General features: G+C 39.3%; 1 protein-coding gene across 1 annotated transcript in view; it reads left to right on the forward strand.

Moving 5' to 3' along the window:
• TTC3 (tetratricopeptide repeat domain 3) overlaps positions 1-16371 on the forward strand; it is a 79782-nt gene that overhangs the window by 57869 nt on the left and 5542 nt on the right. Inside the window, exons 25-33 of the mRNA XM_081799854.1 lie at positions 566-705; positions 3396-3464; positions 4409-4505; positions 6077-6177; positions 8468-8558; positions 8969-9070; positions 12534-12895; positions 14460-14586; positions 14769-14909. Coding sequence (XP_081655980.1) covers positions 566-705; positions 3396-3464; positions 4409-4505; positions 6077-6177; positions 8468-8558; positions 8969-9070; positions 12534-12895; positions 14460-14586; positions 14769-14909 — 1230 coding nt within the window. The remainder of the gene's footprint in view (positions 1-565; positions 706-3395; positions 3465-4408; positions 4506-6076; positions 6178-8467; positions 8559-8968; positions 9071-12533; positions 12896-14459; positions 14587-14768; positions 14910-16371) is intronic.

Here is a 16371-nt window from a genome sequence, read left to right on the forward strand (position 1 = left end):
TCAGACATGCCGTTATCTTTTATCCTTCTCCCTTGCCATTCCCACTTCTTGGAATCCGCTCTCCACATGGCATCTCATCTTTTTTTTTTTTTTAAAGATTTATTTATTTATTTTAGAGAGAGAGAGCAGGAAGTAGGAGCAGAGGGACAAGGAGAGAGAATCTCAAGCAGATTCCCTGCTGAGCACGGAGCCTGACTCAGGGCTTGATCTCATGACCCTGAGATCAGACCTGAGCCGAAACCAAGAGTCAGATGCTTAACCGACTAAGCCACCCAGATGCTCCTGGCATCTCATCTTTAAAGACAGAAGTCGGAAATCACTGATTTTGAGAAACCCTTTTCCAGTACCAGAGAGTCTGTCATGCCTCTGTGCCTTTTTATTTGACAGCCTCCCCTGCCGCCCAGCCTGATCAGTGAGAGTCGGTGAGGCCCAGGGCTGTGTGTGTTCTGCTAAACTGGAGTCATTGATTAAGCTAACACCACCACCATTCTGGTCTTTGGGACTCTTTTTTTTTTTTTAAGTAAATCTTCCTATTTATTTAAGAACTTTCTAAACATGTTTTTAGATCTCAAAGACAGAATTAGATTGGTTCCTTGAAGATTTGGAAAAGGAAATAAAAAAATGGCAACACGAGAAAAAAGAAATCCAAGAAAGTCTGAAAGCACTAACAAAGAAAATGAGAAAGGTTTTAAATGCCAGCGAGTCGTAAGTAACAACTGAAAGGCAATGATTTTTATTGCTTTTTGGGGGGCGGGTGGTGTTAACATTTTTGATACTCAGTTTCCGACTATGTCAGGTGAAGAACAAACTTAAATATTGTTTTCATCTCATTTTAGAGAACATTCAGTAGAGAATTATCTTACCTAAAACTTTTCCTGAACCTACCCTGTTGACAGATAAAGTGGGACTCTGAATCAGCAAAGAACTGACTTCCTTCTAGTTGGACACCACCCCTTACTGTGAACATTACCTTTGACCCATTTTTTCCTTTTCTGTAAAGTGAGGGGCTTGGTCTAGATCTAAGTTTCTTCCCTGCACTAGGATTCTGTGGTGATTATTTATCATTACTTTCATCTTGAATCTTTAAATTATTAAAATTTGGTTTTGTGGTATGAAGCATTTGGTAATAAATACATACAGGTAATACAGTTGTCAGATGGGCCACGTTTGTTTTGAGATTCTCTGTGATCCATTCCTAACCCCTCTCTTCCCTAAAAATTGATATGTCATATGATTCCTCAGCTTAATTGTTACCTACCACTGTGTAACAAAACACCCAAACTTGGTGGCTTAAATTAACAGCCATTTTATTTGATCCTGATCTTGGAACTTGGGCTGAGTTCCACTGGGCTATTAGGCTGGTCTTGCCAGTGGTTCCTCATGTGGCTGGGAGTTGGCTGGGGGCTAGGTGCAGCTGGGATGTCCTGGGATGTCCTGGCCTTTTCTCTCCCTGTAGTTTCAGGGTTGCTCCCTTTCCATGTGACTTTTATCTGGATGGTCTCTCCATGTGGCATTTGGTCTCCAGCATGGTAGACTCCTTATGTGGTACCAAAGGGCTTCAAGGGTACAGGAGTGGAAGCTGCCATGTCTTCTGAAGGTCTGGGCCCAGAACTGTCAGAGCATCACTTCCACCACATTCTGTTGTTTAAAGCAAGTGGCAGGTCTACTTTAGATTTAAGGGCAAGAAGAATGGGAGGCATGGTTCACTCGGGGCCGCACTACCACACTCACCGTTCAGGACATCTGTGCTTTTTCCATTTGCCATGCCATATGATCAGACGGCTGTTATTATGAGTCTTGCTAGCATTACATTTGGGCAGTTTTTAGGTAGTCCTTAAAAGAATGATGACATATACAACACTGCCTATGGCATGTCGTTTTGAGAATGCTCAAAGTAGAGTAGTTCCGTCAGAACACATTTATGGAAATGATGAAGCTCTTTACAGTATCCTCCCCACCTCCCCGTAGTTTTCATTTCCTGTGGTTTCAGTTACCTGTGGTCACCCACAATCCAGAAGCTCAGATGATCCCCCTTCTGACATGTTGTCAGGGGGTCAGCAGTAGCCTAACACTGTGTCACCCACCTCACCTCGTGTCACCACGTAGGCATTTCATCATCTCCCGTCATCACAAGAAGGGCGAGTGCAGTGCATGCTCTGTAAGAATTTTGAGAGTGAGACCACATTCACATAACCACTGTTCTAATTTATTATTAGTTATTGTTGTTAATCTTTTACTGTGCCTGATTTACAACTTGAACATTATCATAGGTGTGTATGTGTAGGAAGAAACCGGTTTGGTATAGGCCATGGGTTGGTCTTGGAACCTGTCACTCCTTGGATAAAGGGGGACTGCTATGCCTCTTAATATTTGAGCATACCAGTAGTTAAGTTACTCAAAAATACAGGAATATTTATATTTAATATATATTTTTGTATGCTCAGTTCAAGTTTACTGTCAAAACTAGATAAAATAAATGAGGCTATTATGATAAAAAAATTTTCTGTACTAGCATAAAAATTAACTTTCTGTTGAGGAATAAAGTTTTTATTGATTTTTTTCCACTTTATTAATTTTTTTTTTTTGCTTTTTTTCTGTCCCATTTTAAAGATAAGCTACAGACTTCTCTATGTGTATTGTTTTTTACACTTCCCAGATAAATGATTTAAATCTAAATTTTTATATTTAGATTTTAAAGTAAAATCTTAAAGCCTTTTGGATCTCTTAGAGAAGTACAAAAGATATGAGAAATGATTGCTGTCCAGTATTGAGTACTTAGAGGAGGACGTATTTTACAAAAGAAGTGAAAATGGCATTTAAACATTTAGGTTCTTAATGGAAATGTTGGAATTTTTAGCAAGTAGAGATGACAAAAAGTTGTATGGGAGAGAATGAAAGAAGAGGCAGAATCCATCTTTTGCAGGGTTTTGCTTTAAAATCAAAGATTTACACACTTTGTTTTGCAGGGTTATCAGACTGGATGTGTGTGTTAACTGGGCTTTAAGTTCTGTTTTAAAGACTAGAAGGCTGTTTTCATTTTGAATGAGAGCCGCTGGTTATACTGATGATGATCGACAACACCTGCACTCTTCTGCGTCACATTGAACCACGGCGGGAGGGGGAGGGGGGCGCACTTCTTGCAGTGAACTGAGATAGGGTGGTCTGCACTGCAAGCATATGACCTAGGGTGAAGGAAAGATTTCTGCCCTCCAGGCGTGAAAGAAAAACGACCCAGATTCTTTGCCTATTTAGAAGATATAGAAATGAAATCAAAATGTAGAAATTTACAAAGAATTCAAAAAATGTTTGCGTGATATAGGTAGAATTTACTGTGAGGGATCATGTCTTTAAAAATATTTGAAAACTGATTAAAATTTGGTGATTTTCTTTCATAGATATGCCCAGAAAAATGATGAAAAAGATAAGGAACATGAATTACTTCTGGATCAGTCCCTTGAAATCAGGCAAATTAAGCTTACATTTGTTTTTACTGCCTTATTATTCCTTTAATACCAGAGGCGCCAGCACACTAGGCTTCTAAGTCTGTTGTTGTGGCTTGTCTGTTTTTTTAAAATAATTATGTGTCTGTTCTTTATTTATGTTTTTATTTTATTCTTTAAATATTTAAATAAGTTTATTCTTTGAGTATTTTTATTTTATGATGTTCCTACTACTTTGTTTCACATTGTCAGTATAAAAATCCTGAATTTATTATTGTTGATTACTCTTTTCTTTTGAATTCTGAAACTAAAAGTGTGTTTTTAAAACTTTTGTGTTACTTAAAATAACAATTTCAACTTTACTATGATAGTTTGTGGCTCTATAATTATAAGTTTATTGAAGATTTTTATTATGAACTTATAAAAAGTTTCCTTTTAACCTTTATTAATGGAAATAATGTGTTTACATACCGGTAGCCAATGTATCCAGCAGTTTAGCAGTTGTGTTCTGCATTTCTCGTTGAATATTGTTTCACGTACACATTTCCATTCACATCATGATTCATAAACATACTGCCATGAATAACTTGGTACAGATCACTGTTTTCCTTTGGGTTATTTCCTTGTAATGTGTGTCAAAATAGAATTTCTGACTGAAACGATGAGGGATGTTCTATAAAGTTTATCAATATAGCCAGATTGTATTCCACCTACCCTCATAAAAATGATGAACCAGAGTCTCAGCATTTCCACCAAACACTCAATTTTATTTTATATGTTCCTTTGATCATTTGTGAAGCGCAAAAAGGACATATGAGTCTGTGTATTAAATAGTCAAATACTAGGCAGGAAGGTACCTTAGAGGATGTTTTATATAAGTCTTTCTGTGGCATGATTCAAAGCTAGGCCTTTGTCTATCTCACTGGTTTTTTTTTTTTCCCAAGAAGTTTTTTTCTCAATATTTGCAGTAATACATTTACAAATGAGAAAATGAAAGTAGAAGAATGTATAAAGAAAGGGAAGGAGAATTATGAAGAGAGTCTTCAAAGAGCTGTGGCTGCAGAGGTGAGCCTAAGACACTTGGCACCTGACAGATACGGCAACATACGTTTGCTTTGGGTGCCTGGGTGGCTCAGTTGGTTAAGCAACTGCCTTCGGCTCAGGTCATGATCCTGGAGTCCTGGGATCAGCAGGGAGCCCGCTTCTCCCTCTGACCCTCCCCCCTCTCCTGCTCTCTCTCATTCTCTCTCTCAAATAAATAAATAAATAAATCTTTAAAAAAAAAACAACATACGTTTGCTTTGTGTTAATTACATATGAGGCACAACAGCATTGCCAAAAGGTGTGGAGTCTGGGGGACGTCCTCTTACCCATCATCCTGCTCCCGGAAATAGCTACTTTTTCCTTGCCTATCACTTTTTAATGTTTTTTTGCCCTTAAGCTCACGTTATGTTATGTATCTGTACTCATAGTGTACGCCAAATTTTGCAGTCTGCTTCACTTATTATTTTAATTCAGTCATTTTCCATGCTCTGCACTTAGAATGGCTTCATCATATGTAATCAAGTGATATGCCATGAAGTAGCCAACCATAAAACATACTTGCCAGTACTAGAAGAACTTGAAAATATTCCATTTATTAATACACTCTCAAAAAGAAGAAAGAATATGCTCTCTTCTTCCCCCCGAAGAATATATACCAATGTCGGTATACTGTTTGAGACACTACTGAGACAAAATTCAAAATCATAACCTCTGGCTGTATTTTATTTAGTTCCCAAAACATGGTTATCTTTATTTTTCCAATTGAGAAGAAATGTTCTTGGTTGGTATATATTATCTGTGATTATTCTGGAAAATTTAAAAAAAAAGGGTTAGCTTATGTAGTCCACAGACGGACTTTTGATTAAATATTGACTGTGCAGCAGCTTCTAAGGAAAGGAAGGGGGGGAAAAAAGCCAAAGTACATATATTTTTGGGTCCTGTGCCCACATCTATATTCATAAGCTTGTTCAGGTCCCATTTACCACCATTTGGCCAGCCCGTCTGCCTGGTGGGTCTGGGACTGACACCTGCATTAAAACAAAGGAGTCCTATATTTCCATAATGACTTAATGAAAATGGCCAGTAGGCTTATTGGGAAGCTAAAGAGTCTAAAGTTTTAAGAACCTGCCCTAGAGGCTTTTGAAGTTCGTACTGAAAACAACTTCTCTGAGGCCTTTAAATTTGAGAGGGTGCAGCCTTGGGGTTATTCTGCAGGCCCCTGGTCCTCTGCTCACCAGGAACAGGACCACAGATAATGCACATCAGGTGCACACATGTGGGTAACCTGGCTCCGTGCTTGTACGTGGCTTAAGCGGTAAGCCATGTGGAAAGTTCCATATCTGAGAAACGTATCATTTAAGGTAAAATAATTTTACTGTCATTATGTTATTCTATTTTCAAATCCAAAAGTTTTATTTAATTCATGTTCATTTGTGTGAAATTACAGCGTTATCACGTTCTAATGATTCTGTCATCATTGGTCACTTAAGGAGAAACTTGAAAGTAGTTCGAAATGTTTAAGTTTTAACAACTTAAAATAGTTTCAGTTTCATCATCTTAAAATACTTAAACGTTCTCTAATCTAATGTTAGGTATCTGTGCTTGAAAACTGGAAGGACATGGATGTGTACAAATTACAGATCATGGACTCACAGGCAGAAGGGTATCTTAAAAACCTGAAGCTCCTGAGCAGGTACTGTGTGGCATCACAGATGTTCTTTCTGGCATGTCATTTAGTAAATCCAAGTTAGAGCTGATTTGAGAAAAAAAATGTTTATATTAGACAGGACCTTTTTTTTTTTTTTTTAAAGTAGGCTCCATGCCTAGCATGAGCCCAACAAGGAGCTTGAACTCACGACCCTGAGATCAAGACCTGAGCCGAAATCAAGAGTTGCACGCTTAACTGACTGAGCTAGCCAGGTTCCCCAAGACCATTTTATTTTTAATAGTTGTACAGTTGATACATGTTCAATGGTAGAAAAATCGAAACGTACAAACAAAACTGTAAAGTCTCCCTTTACCAAAAATGGTAAAGATTATCCATAATTCTAAATTGATGTGTAACTAGTTAGTATTTTGGAATAAATCAGTGTTTGAAAAAAAGAAAATTTATGGGTTTTTTTTCCACTAAGTAATACATAGGAAACTTCCTTTCATATCAATAATTACATCTCTCTAACCTAATTTTGCAAAGTTGAATAGTGTTCCAGCATACAAATGAAGCTGCACTTCAGTGAGTTTCCTTGTAGCTAAATTTTTATGCATATTATTATTCATTTCCATGCAATAAATTTCTGGAATGAAGATCACATTTTCAAGCTTTTTTAAAAATTACCTTCTATATAAGAACAGTCACTTAACAGTCTTAGTGGTAGACTAAGAATGGAATGTCACTTCAAAAGATATTCACCTATGGTAATTTTTTTAACTCTCCATCATCTTTCTTGTTTTTGTTTGACGTCGTTTTTGGAATAAGGTTTACCTGGGAATTTTAGAGGGTCTTCTTCAGTCTAGCCTCAGCATTTTCTGTGTGGATTTTCACACAAGGTATTACTTTTCATCTGGTCTTTTTATCATATTCCACAGTCAGTTTTCATCCTTCCCAATGCTTTTTGCTTTAACACTTCAAACCCTCAGTATTGACCCTCTGTGGGGTCATGGAAAAGGTTTTAAGGGAGTTTTTATTTCTTGGTTTTTCAAGATTTAGTTTTTTTTCACATGAGAAAACCTTTCTAATGAGAGAAAACTAATATGCTGATTCGAATTACAAGACTGGTACAGCTGAAGTGGAAGCAGTGGTGCCGAAAGGCTGGTGTCTCATCTTGCCGTGGGCCACACGTTATGGCATCTCTGGGAAACAGAGCTCTCAGACCTTTCGTCTGATAGTGTCGACTTCCTCATTAAGCCTCATAGTACACATAGCTTCTTTCTTAGGGATTCTGTGCTAATTTCATTCCACCAAAGGATAGCGAAAGAGAAAAGACATAAAAGGAATGTTCTGGTTTTTCTTTAAGATATGTAATGAGAACTGACACAGTCACGGATTGATAATGTTATTGATCTTCCCAGTTAGGAGTGGAAAGCTTGTTTGTCACTTTCAGTAAAGGTGCTGAGGTATAAACTTATCACAGTCTGTTAGGCCCCACTCTTTATTTTACCATAAGGCGAGGATGAGGTTTTTTATTGGAACGTTTAAGTGTTCCATGTTGTCTTTTTATTTTTTTTAATGTAAAAACAGCCTTTGTTGTTAAACACAAAGATGTTAAATGAAAAATGGTCAAATCTTCAAAGTTAGGACAAGAAATTAAAATTTAGGAGAATATTTACTCTCTGCCCACCAGCTTGGGAAGTTTGGTTAATCAATAATTAAGATTTCCTAAAGTGTTTCTATTGGTGAGTCTGTAAGATACATAATTCTTTAAAAATAGTTTTGTGTGTGGGGCGCCTGGGTGGCTCAGTCTGTTAAGCATCCGACTCTTGATTTCTGCTCAGGTCATGATCTCAGGGTTGTGAGATTGAGTCCCCTGTCGGGCTCCACGCTCAGTGGGGAGTCTGCTTGAAGATTCTCTCCCTCTGCCCCTCCCCCAACACGTGAGCACTCTTGCGCACTCTCTGAAATAAATAAATCTTTTAAAAAAATAGTTTTGTGTGTGTGATCATGTTAAATATATCTTTCTGGGGCCCCTGGGTGGCTAAATTAGTTAAGCATCAGCCTTCAGCTCATTTCGTGATCCCGGGGTCCTGGGATTGAGCCCCATGTTGGACTCCTTGCTCAGCCGGGAGCCTACTTCTCCCTCTCCCTCTGCCTGCCACTCCCCCTGCTTGTGCTCTTTCTCTCTCACTCTGTCCCTGTCAAATAAATAAAATCTTTAATATATATATATATCTTTCTCATGTTTGTTTTTATTTGCACTGTAGTGTTTTTAACTTTTAAAAACATATCTGAAGTAGACATTAAGCAGTTCCATGTTTTTCTTTTTCAGTGATTCTGCAACTTACCCTGATATGGAGTCGGATGTACATTCATGGGAATCGTTTCTTTCTAAGGTTAGAAAAGAAATCGTGAAAGCAAAGGTAAGTCATAAAATATTTTGTAATTCTATCAAAACCGATATGATTATAGTTCTCAGGAGAGATGAATGTCACTGAAACTTTTTGTTGAGCTGTTAAAGGCAATATATATTTTTTGTTGTAATTATTAAGAGTTTTTCCTGAAAATAATGCTGTTTTCTTAATTAGCTGTCTTATACTCCGCCTGTAATTGAGAAAATTAGAGAAGTTATATTTGATAAGGCTGTAGAGCATTCCTATTAATGAGGTCTTATTTTGAACTTTTTTAAAGAAATAATTGTTCTGATACTTTGCATCTCTGTTATATTCCTGAAAGACTGTCGACCATTTGTAAATATATAGTAAGAATTGACAGTTGTGATTCTTTATGAGAATTTATTAGAAGAACTTAACACTTTTCCTTCTACCTACAGTCTCAGTATGAAGAACAAATACAGGCAGTTAAAAATGGCTCTCGGCTCAGTGAACTTCCTAAAGTGCAGATTCCTGAGCTTTCATTTCCCATCTGTAGCACAGTAAGTCTGTCACACCTTCTTTTTTTCTTTCTTTTTTCTTTTTGTGTGTGTGAAGAAAAGAAAACAATAGTAAACCATAGTTTCTTTCTTATTTGGCCAGAGTAGATTTTTGTTGTTTGTATTCTAGGAGTGGGGATGAGATGGATTAATAAGTTACCTTAATGTTTTCATTATTGGTGCTACTGGTTAACCCTTTAAGCTTAATAATAAACATTCTTATATAACTGGATGAGTCTTTCTGCATCAGTGTCTTGAGGATGGGACTGAAGTAAACACAGGGCTGGTACATTGCTTTCTTTTCTGGATGCTGGTGTGTGTGTTTTCTACGTGTGAACGAATAATCCAAGAGGATCAGTTGCCTGTGATTTAGACCAGCTCTCTCTACAAATACCACCTAAGATATAGTCTTATTTCTAGATACTTGCAGGCATAAGACCAAAATTAAGATTTGTTTTTTCATCAAATACAGACTAAAAAGTGCTGTATCTGAGACATACAAAGGTTTTGTTGGTCTGATCTGTCATATTTTATTGCTAGTTGGAGGTATTTGCTGAATCTTTTGAATAATAGTGTTTGCCAAACATTGCTTTGTGTTTTAAAATATGCAGCACAGTAAAGTAAAAGATTAGTTCTATATTGTGGACTTTAAAATATGGCTCCACCTAGTATCACTTTATTGTATTCTGGGGTACATATTTCTTATTTGGACACAGAGCAGATGCTCACCTGATACCAAATTGAAAAGAATTCAGACCAAAGGAGATCAGACTGTAAGAATTTAAAGAAGGGCTCTATTCAAGAGTTGATTAGAGGTAGGTTTCAGAATATTTTGGCACAACATTAAAAACTTCTGGTTGTGAAATAGTCTGCTATAAGGAGCCTATTTTCCTTAGGTCCTGATTTGCACCTTCCTGCCACTGCCAGACCTTTATCTGGGATGTTCCCCAGCCTGGAGCACCAACCTCACTCTCCACCTTCTGCCTCTCCCTAAAAGCCCAGTCAAGGCTGCCCACATTTGTGCCCCACCCTGTAACCCTTCTGTCATGTACGTTCAGTCTCCTTACCGTAGGTGACTACACTCAGGAGCCTGATCTTGAAAGTCTCTCTCTAGCCAGTACTTTGCATACTAAGCATACAAGCTTATTGTGGTTTCACCTGCCAAAAAATGTTTTTAAAACATTAAAAAGGGGGCGCATGGGTGGCTCGGATGGTGAAGCATCTGCCTTCGGTTCAGGTTATGATCCCGGGGTTCTGGGATCGAGCCCCACATTGGGCTCCTGGCTCAGTGGGGAGCCTGCTTCTCCTTCTCCCTCTGCCTCTCTCCCTGCTCATGCTCTCTCTCTCTCTCTCTCTCTATCTGTGTCTCAAATGAATAAATAAAATCTTTAAAAAAAAAAATTAAAAAGTTTGGCCACCTTGAACTGAGTAAAATACTCTATTGGGATCCATTTTCTTCTCTCCATAGAAACACATTTTTCTCTCCATTGAACTGAGTAAGAAGCAGAGTTTGATGTAGAATTAAAGATCACTTATCATTTATAATGTTTCTAAGTTCTTTATTTTTTTTTAAGATTTATGTATTTGAGAGAGAGTGTGGTGGGGAGGGACAGAGGGAGAGTCACAAGCAGACTCCATGCTGAATGCAGAGCCTGAGGCAGGGCTCTTTCTCACAACCCTGAGATCACAACCTGAGCTGAAACCAAGAGTCAGATGCTCAACTGACTGCGCCACCCAGGCACCCCCTCTTTTTTTTTCTTTTGGAGAGAGAGTGTGTTTCTAAGTTCTTATGGTAGACATGGAAGGGAAAAAAAATGTGAGATCTCAGTAGAATATTTGCTATTAATTTTTAGTTGTAGCTTATGTAATTTTATAAATACACAAAAGAATTTTAATATCTAAGCCTTGGGAACTCTTAGGGTTCCAGGAACTTAAGTAATAAGTATCCCTAAAGGCCATTAGCTTTGTGTGTTATTTCTCCCCCATTCATTCATTGGGTATTTAGTGGTGATCAAGATTAGATATGGTCTATTCCCTCAAAGGGCGTATGGGTTTGGGAAAAGAGAGTTATTAAGCCCATAATTATAAGTAAAGTGTGCCAAGGTTTTTCATAGGAGCATAAAATGCTATAGCAGCATATATTAGGAGGGGTTAACCTAACCTAGAGGTCTAGGCCTCAGCAGAAGATTCCCTGTTGGAGGTCTCAGTGAGTCAGAGATCTGGAATAGGAATTACCAGGCAAAAGGAAGACATGGGTGTGTGTTTGAGAAGGAAGGGGTGGACAGTGTGATATTTGGAGGGTCAGAGTATTTCAAATGCAAGAAACAGCATATTTGGGGCGCCTGGGTGGCTCAGATGGTTAAGCATCTGCCTTCGGCTCAGGTCATGATCCCAGGGTCCTGGGATCGAGTCCCGCATCGGGCTCTCTCTGCTCCTTGGGAGCCTGCTTCTCCCTCTGCCTCTCTCTCTCTGTCTCTCATGAATAAATAAAAAAAATAAAAAAAAAAACTTTAAGAAACAGCATATTTGGAGGCTAGAAAAACAGAGAATACTTCTTTCATGGATATAAAAGAAGTTCAGTAAGATAGAGGGGGGCTTTGGTGAGAAAAATCATAAAAATACCCAGGGGTCAGAACCAAGGGAGCCTTACTTATTCTGTAAGGTGTGTTCAGCAGTTTGACTTTTCCTGAGGTCACTAAGAAGCCAATATAGGTTTCAAGTAAGGAGATGCCATCAGCTGGCCCACAGTATGGAGAACTGGGAGAGGGGCTCACTGTCAGCAGCTGTGTCCCGGATTAGAGAGTGGGAGTCGGGCTGGAGGGAGAGAGCAGATTTGAGAGGTATTTAGGATGAACAGTGGAAATAACTGTACTGCTTGTGAGATGGGGGGCACGGTGTGCTTATTTTGGGGAGTCAAGACAAATCTGGTTTTCTGTCCCAAGGAAGAGCAGGGTCGGAGACTGAGCCGAGCCTGATTTTGAAGACACGAGTTTAAGTGGCCTTGGATTTGCCTAAGAGGAAGTTTGGATTTGCAGTTTTGGATCTCAGGAGAACATTGAAGACTAGAATCTTTTAAAAAGTGGGCATTATCAGTACCAAGCACACAGTTACTGAGTCATGAAAGAATGTGAAATGTCCTGGGGAAGAACGTGAATCTCCACCCCCCCCGCCCAACAGCATCCTAAGGAGCGTCCACATTAAGGCACAGACAAGCATTAAGAACTGCAGGGAGAGCCTGGGAAGGGGCTGCAGAGAGGTGGGAGGGAGGCCAGCAGTGTGGAGCCCAGTAGAGCTCATTTTAAAGTGAAGGTGATCAGCGGTTTTTTAAAAACAAAACTTTAATTTATTGTATTCAAGTTTCCTGTGCACTTGAGCACCCAGGTTTTATTATAGTCTGCTTAATCGTCAGTCTTTATCCACAGATGTTTCTCTTAGTGATCCAAGGACTATGGTATATTCTTCCCAGATTCCTCCTATGGTACTTCCAGAGTCTTCAGGTCATGAAGATCATGGAACCTCCACTTCTACAAGTCATGGGACTGGAAACCAAACAGCAGTTGCTAAGAATTCAAGTCTGGTCTCTGCCAATGATGGCCCAGTGGGGGCTTCCTCTCCACCGTTAACAGGATCGCTCTCCTGTCAGCCTGAAGTCACCCAGCTGCCAGAGTGTAAGATCACGGGCCAGGAAACTCCGCCAAAACAAAGCCTTGTGGCTGATCAGAAACCACCTATTCTTCCAGGACGTGCTACCCGCTCAAGCCAGTCTCCAAAAAAGCCGTTTAATAGTATTATCGAGCACCTGTCAGTGGTATTCCCATGTTACAACAGGTAGGGATATAAAATGTCTGTGACTCTGTTAAATACTTTATTGAACTGAGGTTTCCTGATCAGATAACATTATGGCCAGTTAGGGGCTGAAGTGGAAACCACTCCATAGTTGTTTTACTCAGAAAAGACAGGTGCTACCTTTTTTTCTTTTTTTGTAAACATAGAGGTGAGCATTTTCAAACCAACTTTTTGATGTGTGTTTCTAGATTGAAAACACTGACTCCTGGTTACTCTACACTCATCAGAACCCAGGGCAATTTGCTGAGATATTGATGAGATCAGTAACATGCTCCAGTCCTAGTATGCAATCCCTAAATGAAAAACAAAACTGCAAAACACTAGTTTCGTATCATTTGGGGGAAGAAATACCAGCTAGCAAGAAAGGTGGCAAGAACTTACACCTTGCTAAATAGCACCTCTGATTTGTTAGAGGTGTGAAGTTGGAATGACCAGGTGTGATTTGATAGTGAGTCAGGACTGTGGGTGTGTTACAGAGGGTCCTGTGAGGGTGGGGAGCGCTGCTTTATCTAAGCCGGCGAGCATTTGCATGGCAGCCTCTGACCTCGATCTGCAGGTTGGTATGAGGGATCAGAGGTGCTCCCTGTCTCAGCCAAGGAGAGAAGCGGTGAAGGCATTCCTCAGGGATACAGCTAGGAAGAGAGGAAACCACATCCCAGAATGACCCTCTGTACTCTGTCCCATGTTATTTCTGTCTTTGATATGATACTATAAGTTTTGAAATTACACTTTTGAAACAAAGTAGTGGTTAAATTATGATTGGCCAGAATTAATGTTTTGCATCTGTTGTGGAGGACTGCTTCATTGAGAATAAGTGTATGTCCGTGGGCGTAGTTAGCCTAAGTTTGAGAAACTTGTAAGTTCCCTCAGTAGCAGTTCCCATGCCAATTGTAAAAATGCTCATTATAATTACCAAAAGTACCTTACAAATAAAATGGTTTGCAATCCTGACTAAATTTGGGAGAGTTTAAACAACTGAATAGAAATGCATCCTACTTTTCTGAAAATGAAAACATTTGAGGTGTTAGTGCTTCATATATCAAGTTCCTGTTGATTAATGGTTTAATTCCATCCACTGGTACTTGTGAAACATTCAGGCTTTGAAAACCTTGTTGTCAGGGTTTTTTTAAGGGAGGCAGTCAACAAATCTAGTTTCCCCTTAGGTAAAAAGAGGTTTTACTGATTTCAAGTCAGAACCAATGTTATCTGATCAATCAGTGATTTAGCATAAAGCTGCAGTACATCCAGCCTATACGAAATCTGGTTTCAAAGTAGATACGGATATCCCAAATGGATCTAGCAGGTAAACTGTTCTGTTACTTTGAAATTCTAGTAAAATAAATATTTAGAAATAGTATTGGAATTTTCATAACTACTTGGAAAGAGTGATTCTCTTGCCTTTATCTACAGTTGCTATTGTTTAGTTTTGTTTGTATGTATTGGGTTTGTTTCTTATAGCTGTTGGGTTAATATTAGCACATAATATTTCTCCACAGTAGAAAACTTTGACTTTCTCTTGTCATTTATCTCCACTTCCTCTTTTTAGCACCGAGCTTGCTGGTTTTATTAAAAAAGTGCGAAACAAGAATAAGAACTCGCTCTCAGGATTGAGTATTGATGAAATTGTCCAAAGAGTGACAGAACACATTCTAGATGAACAGAAAAAGAAAAAGGTCAGTGTTTCATCCGGATACAATAATACAATAATATGGTCCACTTTATTTATAAAATATAAGAATTATAAAAAGCAAAAAAAAAAAAATGTATCCAACCAAAATATGGAGAGCACTTCAGTAAAGACAGAAGATTTGGGTTACTAAACTTGCTTCTCTCCCTGCCCACATTATCTCTCTAGCCAAATTCAAATTCAGGAAAAGACAAGAAGTTGTCTGAGCCCAGCTCTGCTGTTTCTGTGACCAGGGCCTCCCAGGGCCCACCCTCCATAATTGCTGGGCCATCGCCCAAAACCAAGGGACAGAAGACAGAAGATATCCCTGTGAGTGTTATATGTGTGACAATGGAGTCAGTTTTGTTTTTTTGTTTTGTTTTTAAAGATTTTATTTATTTATTTGACAGAGAGAGACAGCGAGAGAGGGAACACAAGCAGGGGGAGTGGGAGAGGGAGAAGCAGGCTTCCCGCCAAGCAGGGAGCCCGATGGCGGGGCTCGATCCCAGGACCCTGGGATCATGACCTGAGCCGAAGGCAGACGCTTAACGACTGAGCCACCCAGGCGCCCCTCAGTTTTGTTTTTTTAATGAAGAACAAGAAGGAGACAAAATAGTTAATCCATGATTTAGCCCCATTCTTTTCATTTCTAGACCTAATTTGTTTGATCTTAAAATTAGAAACCAGGGGCCCCTGGCTGGCTCAGTTGGTAGAGTGTGCAACTCTTGATCTTGGGGTTGTGAGTTTGAGCCCCATGTTGGGCATGGAGCCTACTTTAAAAAAAAAAATTAGAGGTGCTTGGGTGGCTTAGTCACTTAAGCATGGACTCTTGATTTCGGCTCAGGTCATGATCTCAGGGTGGTGACATCAAGCCCCTTGACAGGCTCTGCTCTCAGCAGGGAGTCTGCTTGAGATTCTCTCTCTCCCTCTCCTCCTCCCTTACTCGTGTGCACACTCTCTTTCTCAAATAAATAAATTTTTAAAGAATATTAGAGACCAAATTTAGATGTACTTAAGTGTTCCATTAGAACATCTCTGCTTTTGTGGGTACCTATGGGTCCCTGTTGGGAGAAGCCCCTGCACTAGAGAGACCAGGAGAGCTCTGGCCACATTTTGGGAACTGGGCCTACTGGCAGTCAAATACAAGTTAATTTTTTATAGAAAGTGTGATAATTTGAATAGTTGGGGAAAATGATTTTTGAATCATTTTATTCCATGCCACCATGGGCTTTGGAATCCCAGACTTGGTTCTGTCACTTAGTAACACTGTGAGCTAATATCATATCTGCTTGTTCAGGCTGTTGTCTGGATGAAGTGCTAGAATAGAATGACCAGGGTCAAGCTCTGTATTCACGCAAGTCTGGTTGCTTCCCCTCTCCCTCCCCTTGAGTGCCTGGAGGGGGTTGGGGGGACACTGGACACTTGATCTTATGGGCTAAACTTGCCTTAATTTGATAAACGGATTTAAAATGTTTTTTGTTCTTTTGGACAATAAGAATGTTACGTTTACATAGATCTTTTTATAAAATACTGTGGTATCTATGATCTCAATTGATAAGGTACTGTAATTGTCTTTATTTTATAATGAAGAAACCGAGGCACAGATGATTCATGCAGCTTGCCAGCATTCCTCATTTGATCTGGGTGTGTAGCATGTAATTCCCTAATCCTCACCACATGGAGCCAGCCGATGCTAGGGACTGTGTAGTAGGAACCAAACGTGGTTGAAAGAGGCCATTCAGGGCTGTGGGATTGAGTTCTGGTATAAAGCATGTTCTTCCCTTTTGTCCAA

This window comes from Leptonychotes weddellii, chromosome 1, assembly GCF_054177405.1.
Source record: "Leptonychotes weddellii isolate Sample4059 chromosome 1, ASM5417740v2, whole genome shotgun sequence".
Lineage (NCBI taxonomy): Eukaryota > Metazoa > Chordata > Mammalia > Carnivora > Phocidae > Leptonychotes > Leptonychotes weddellii.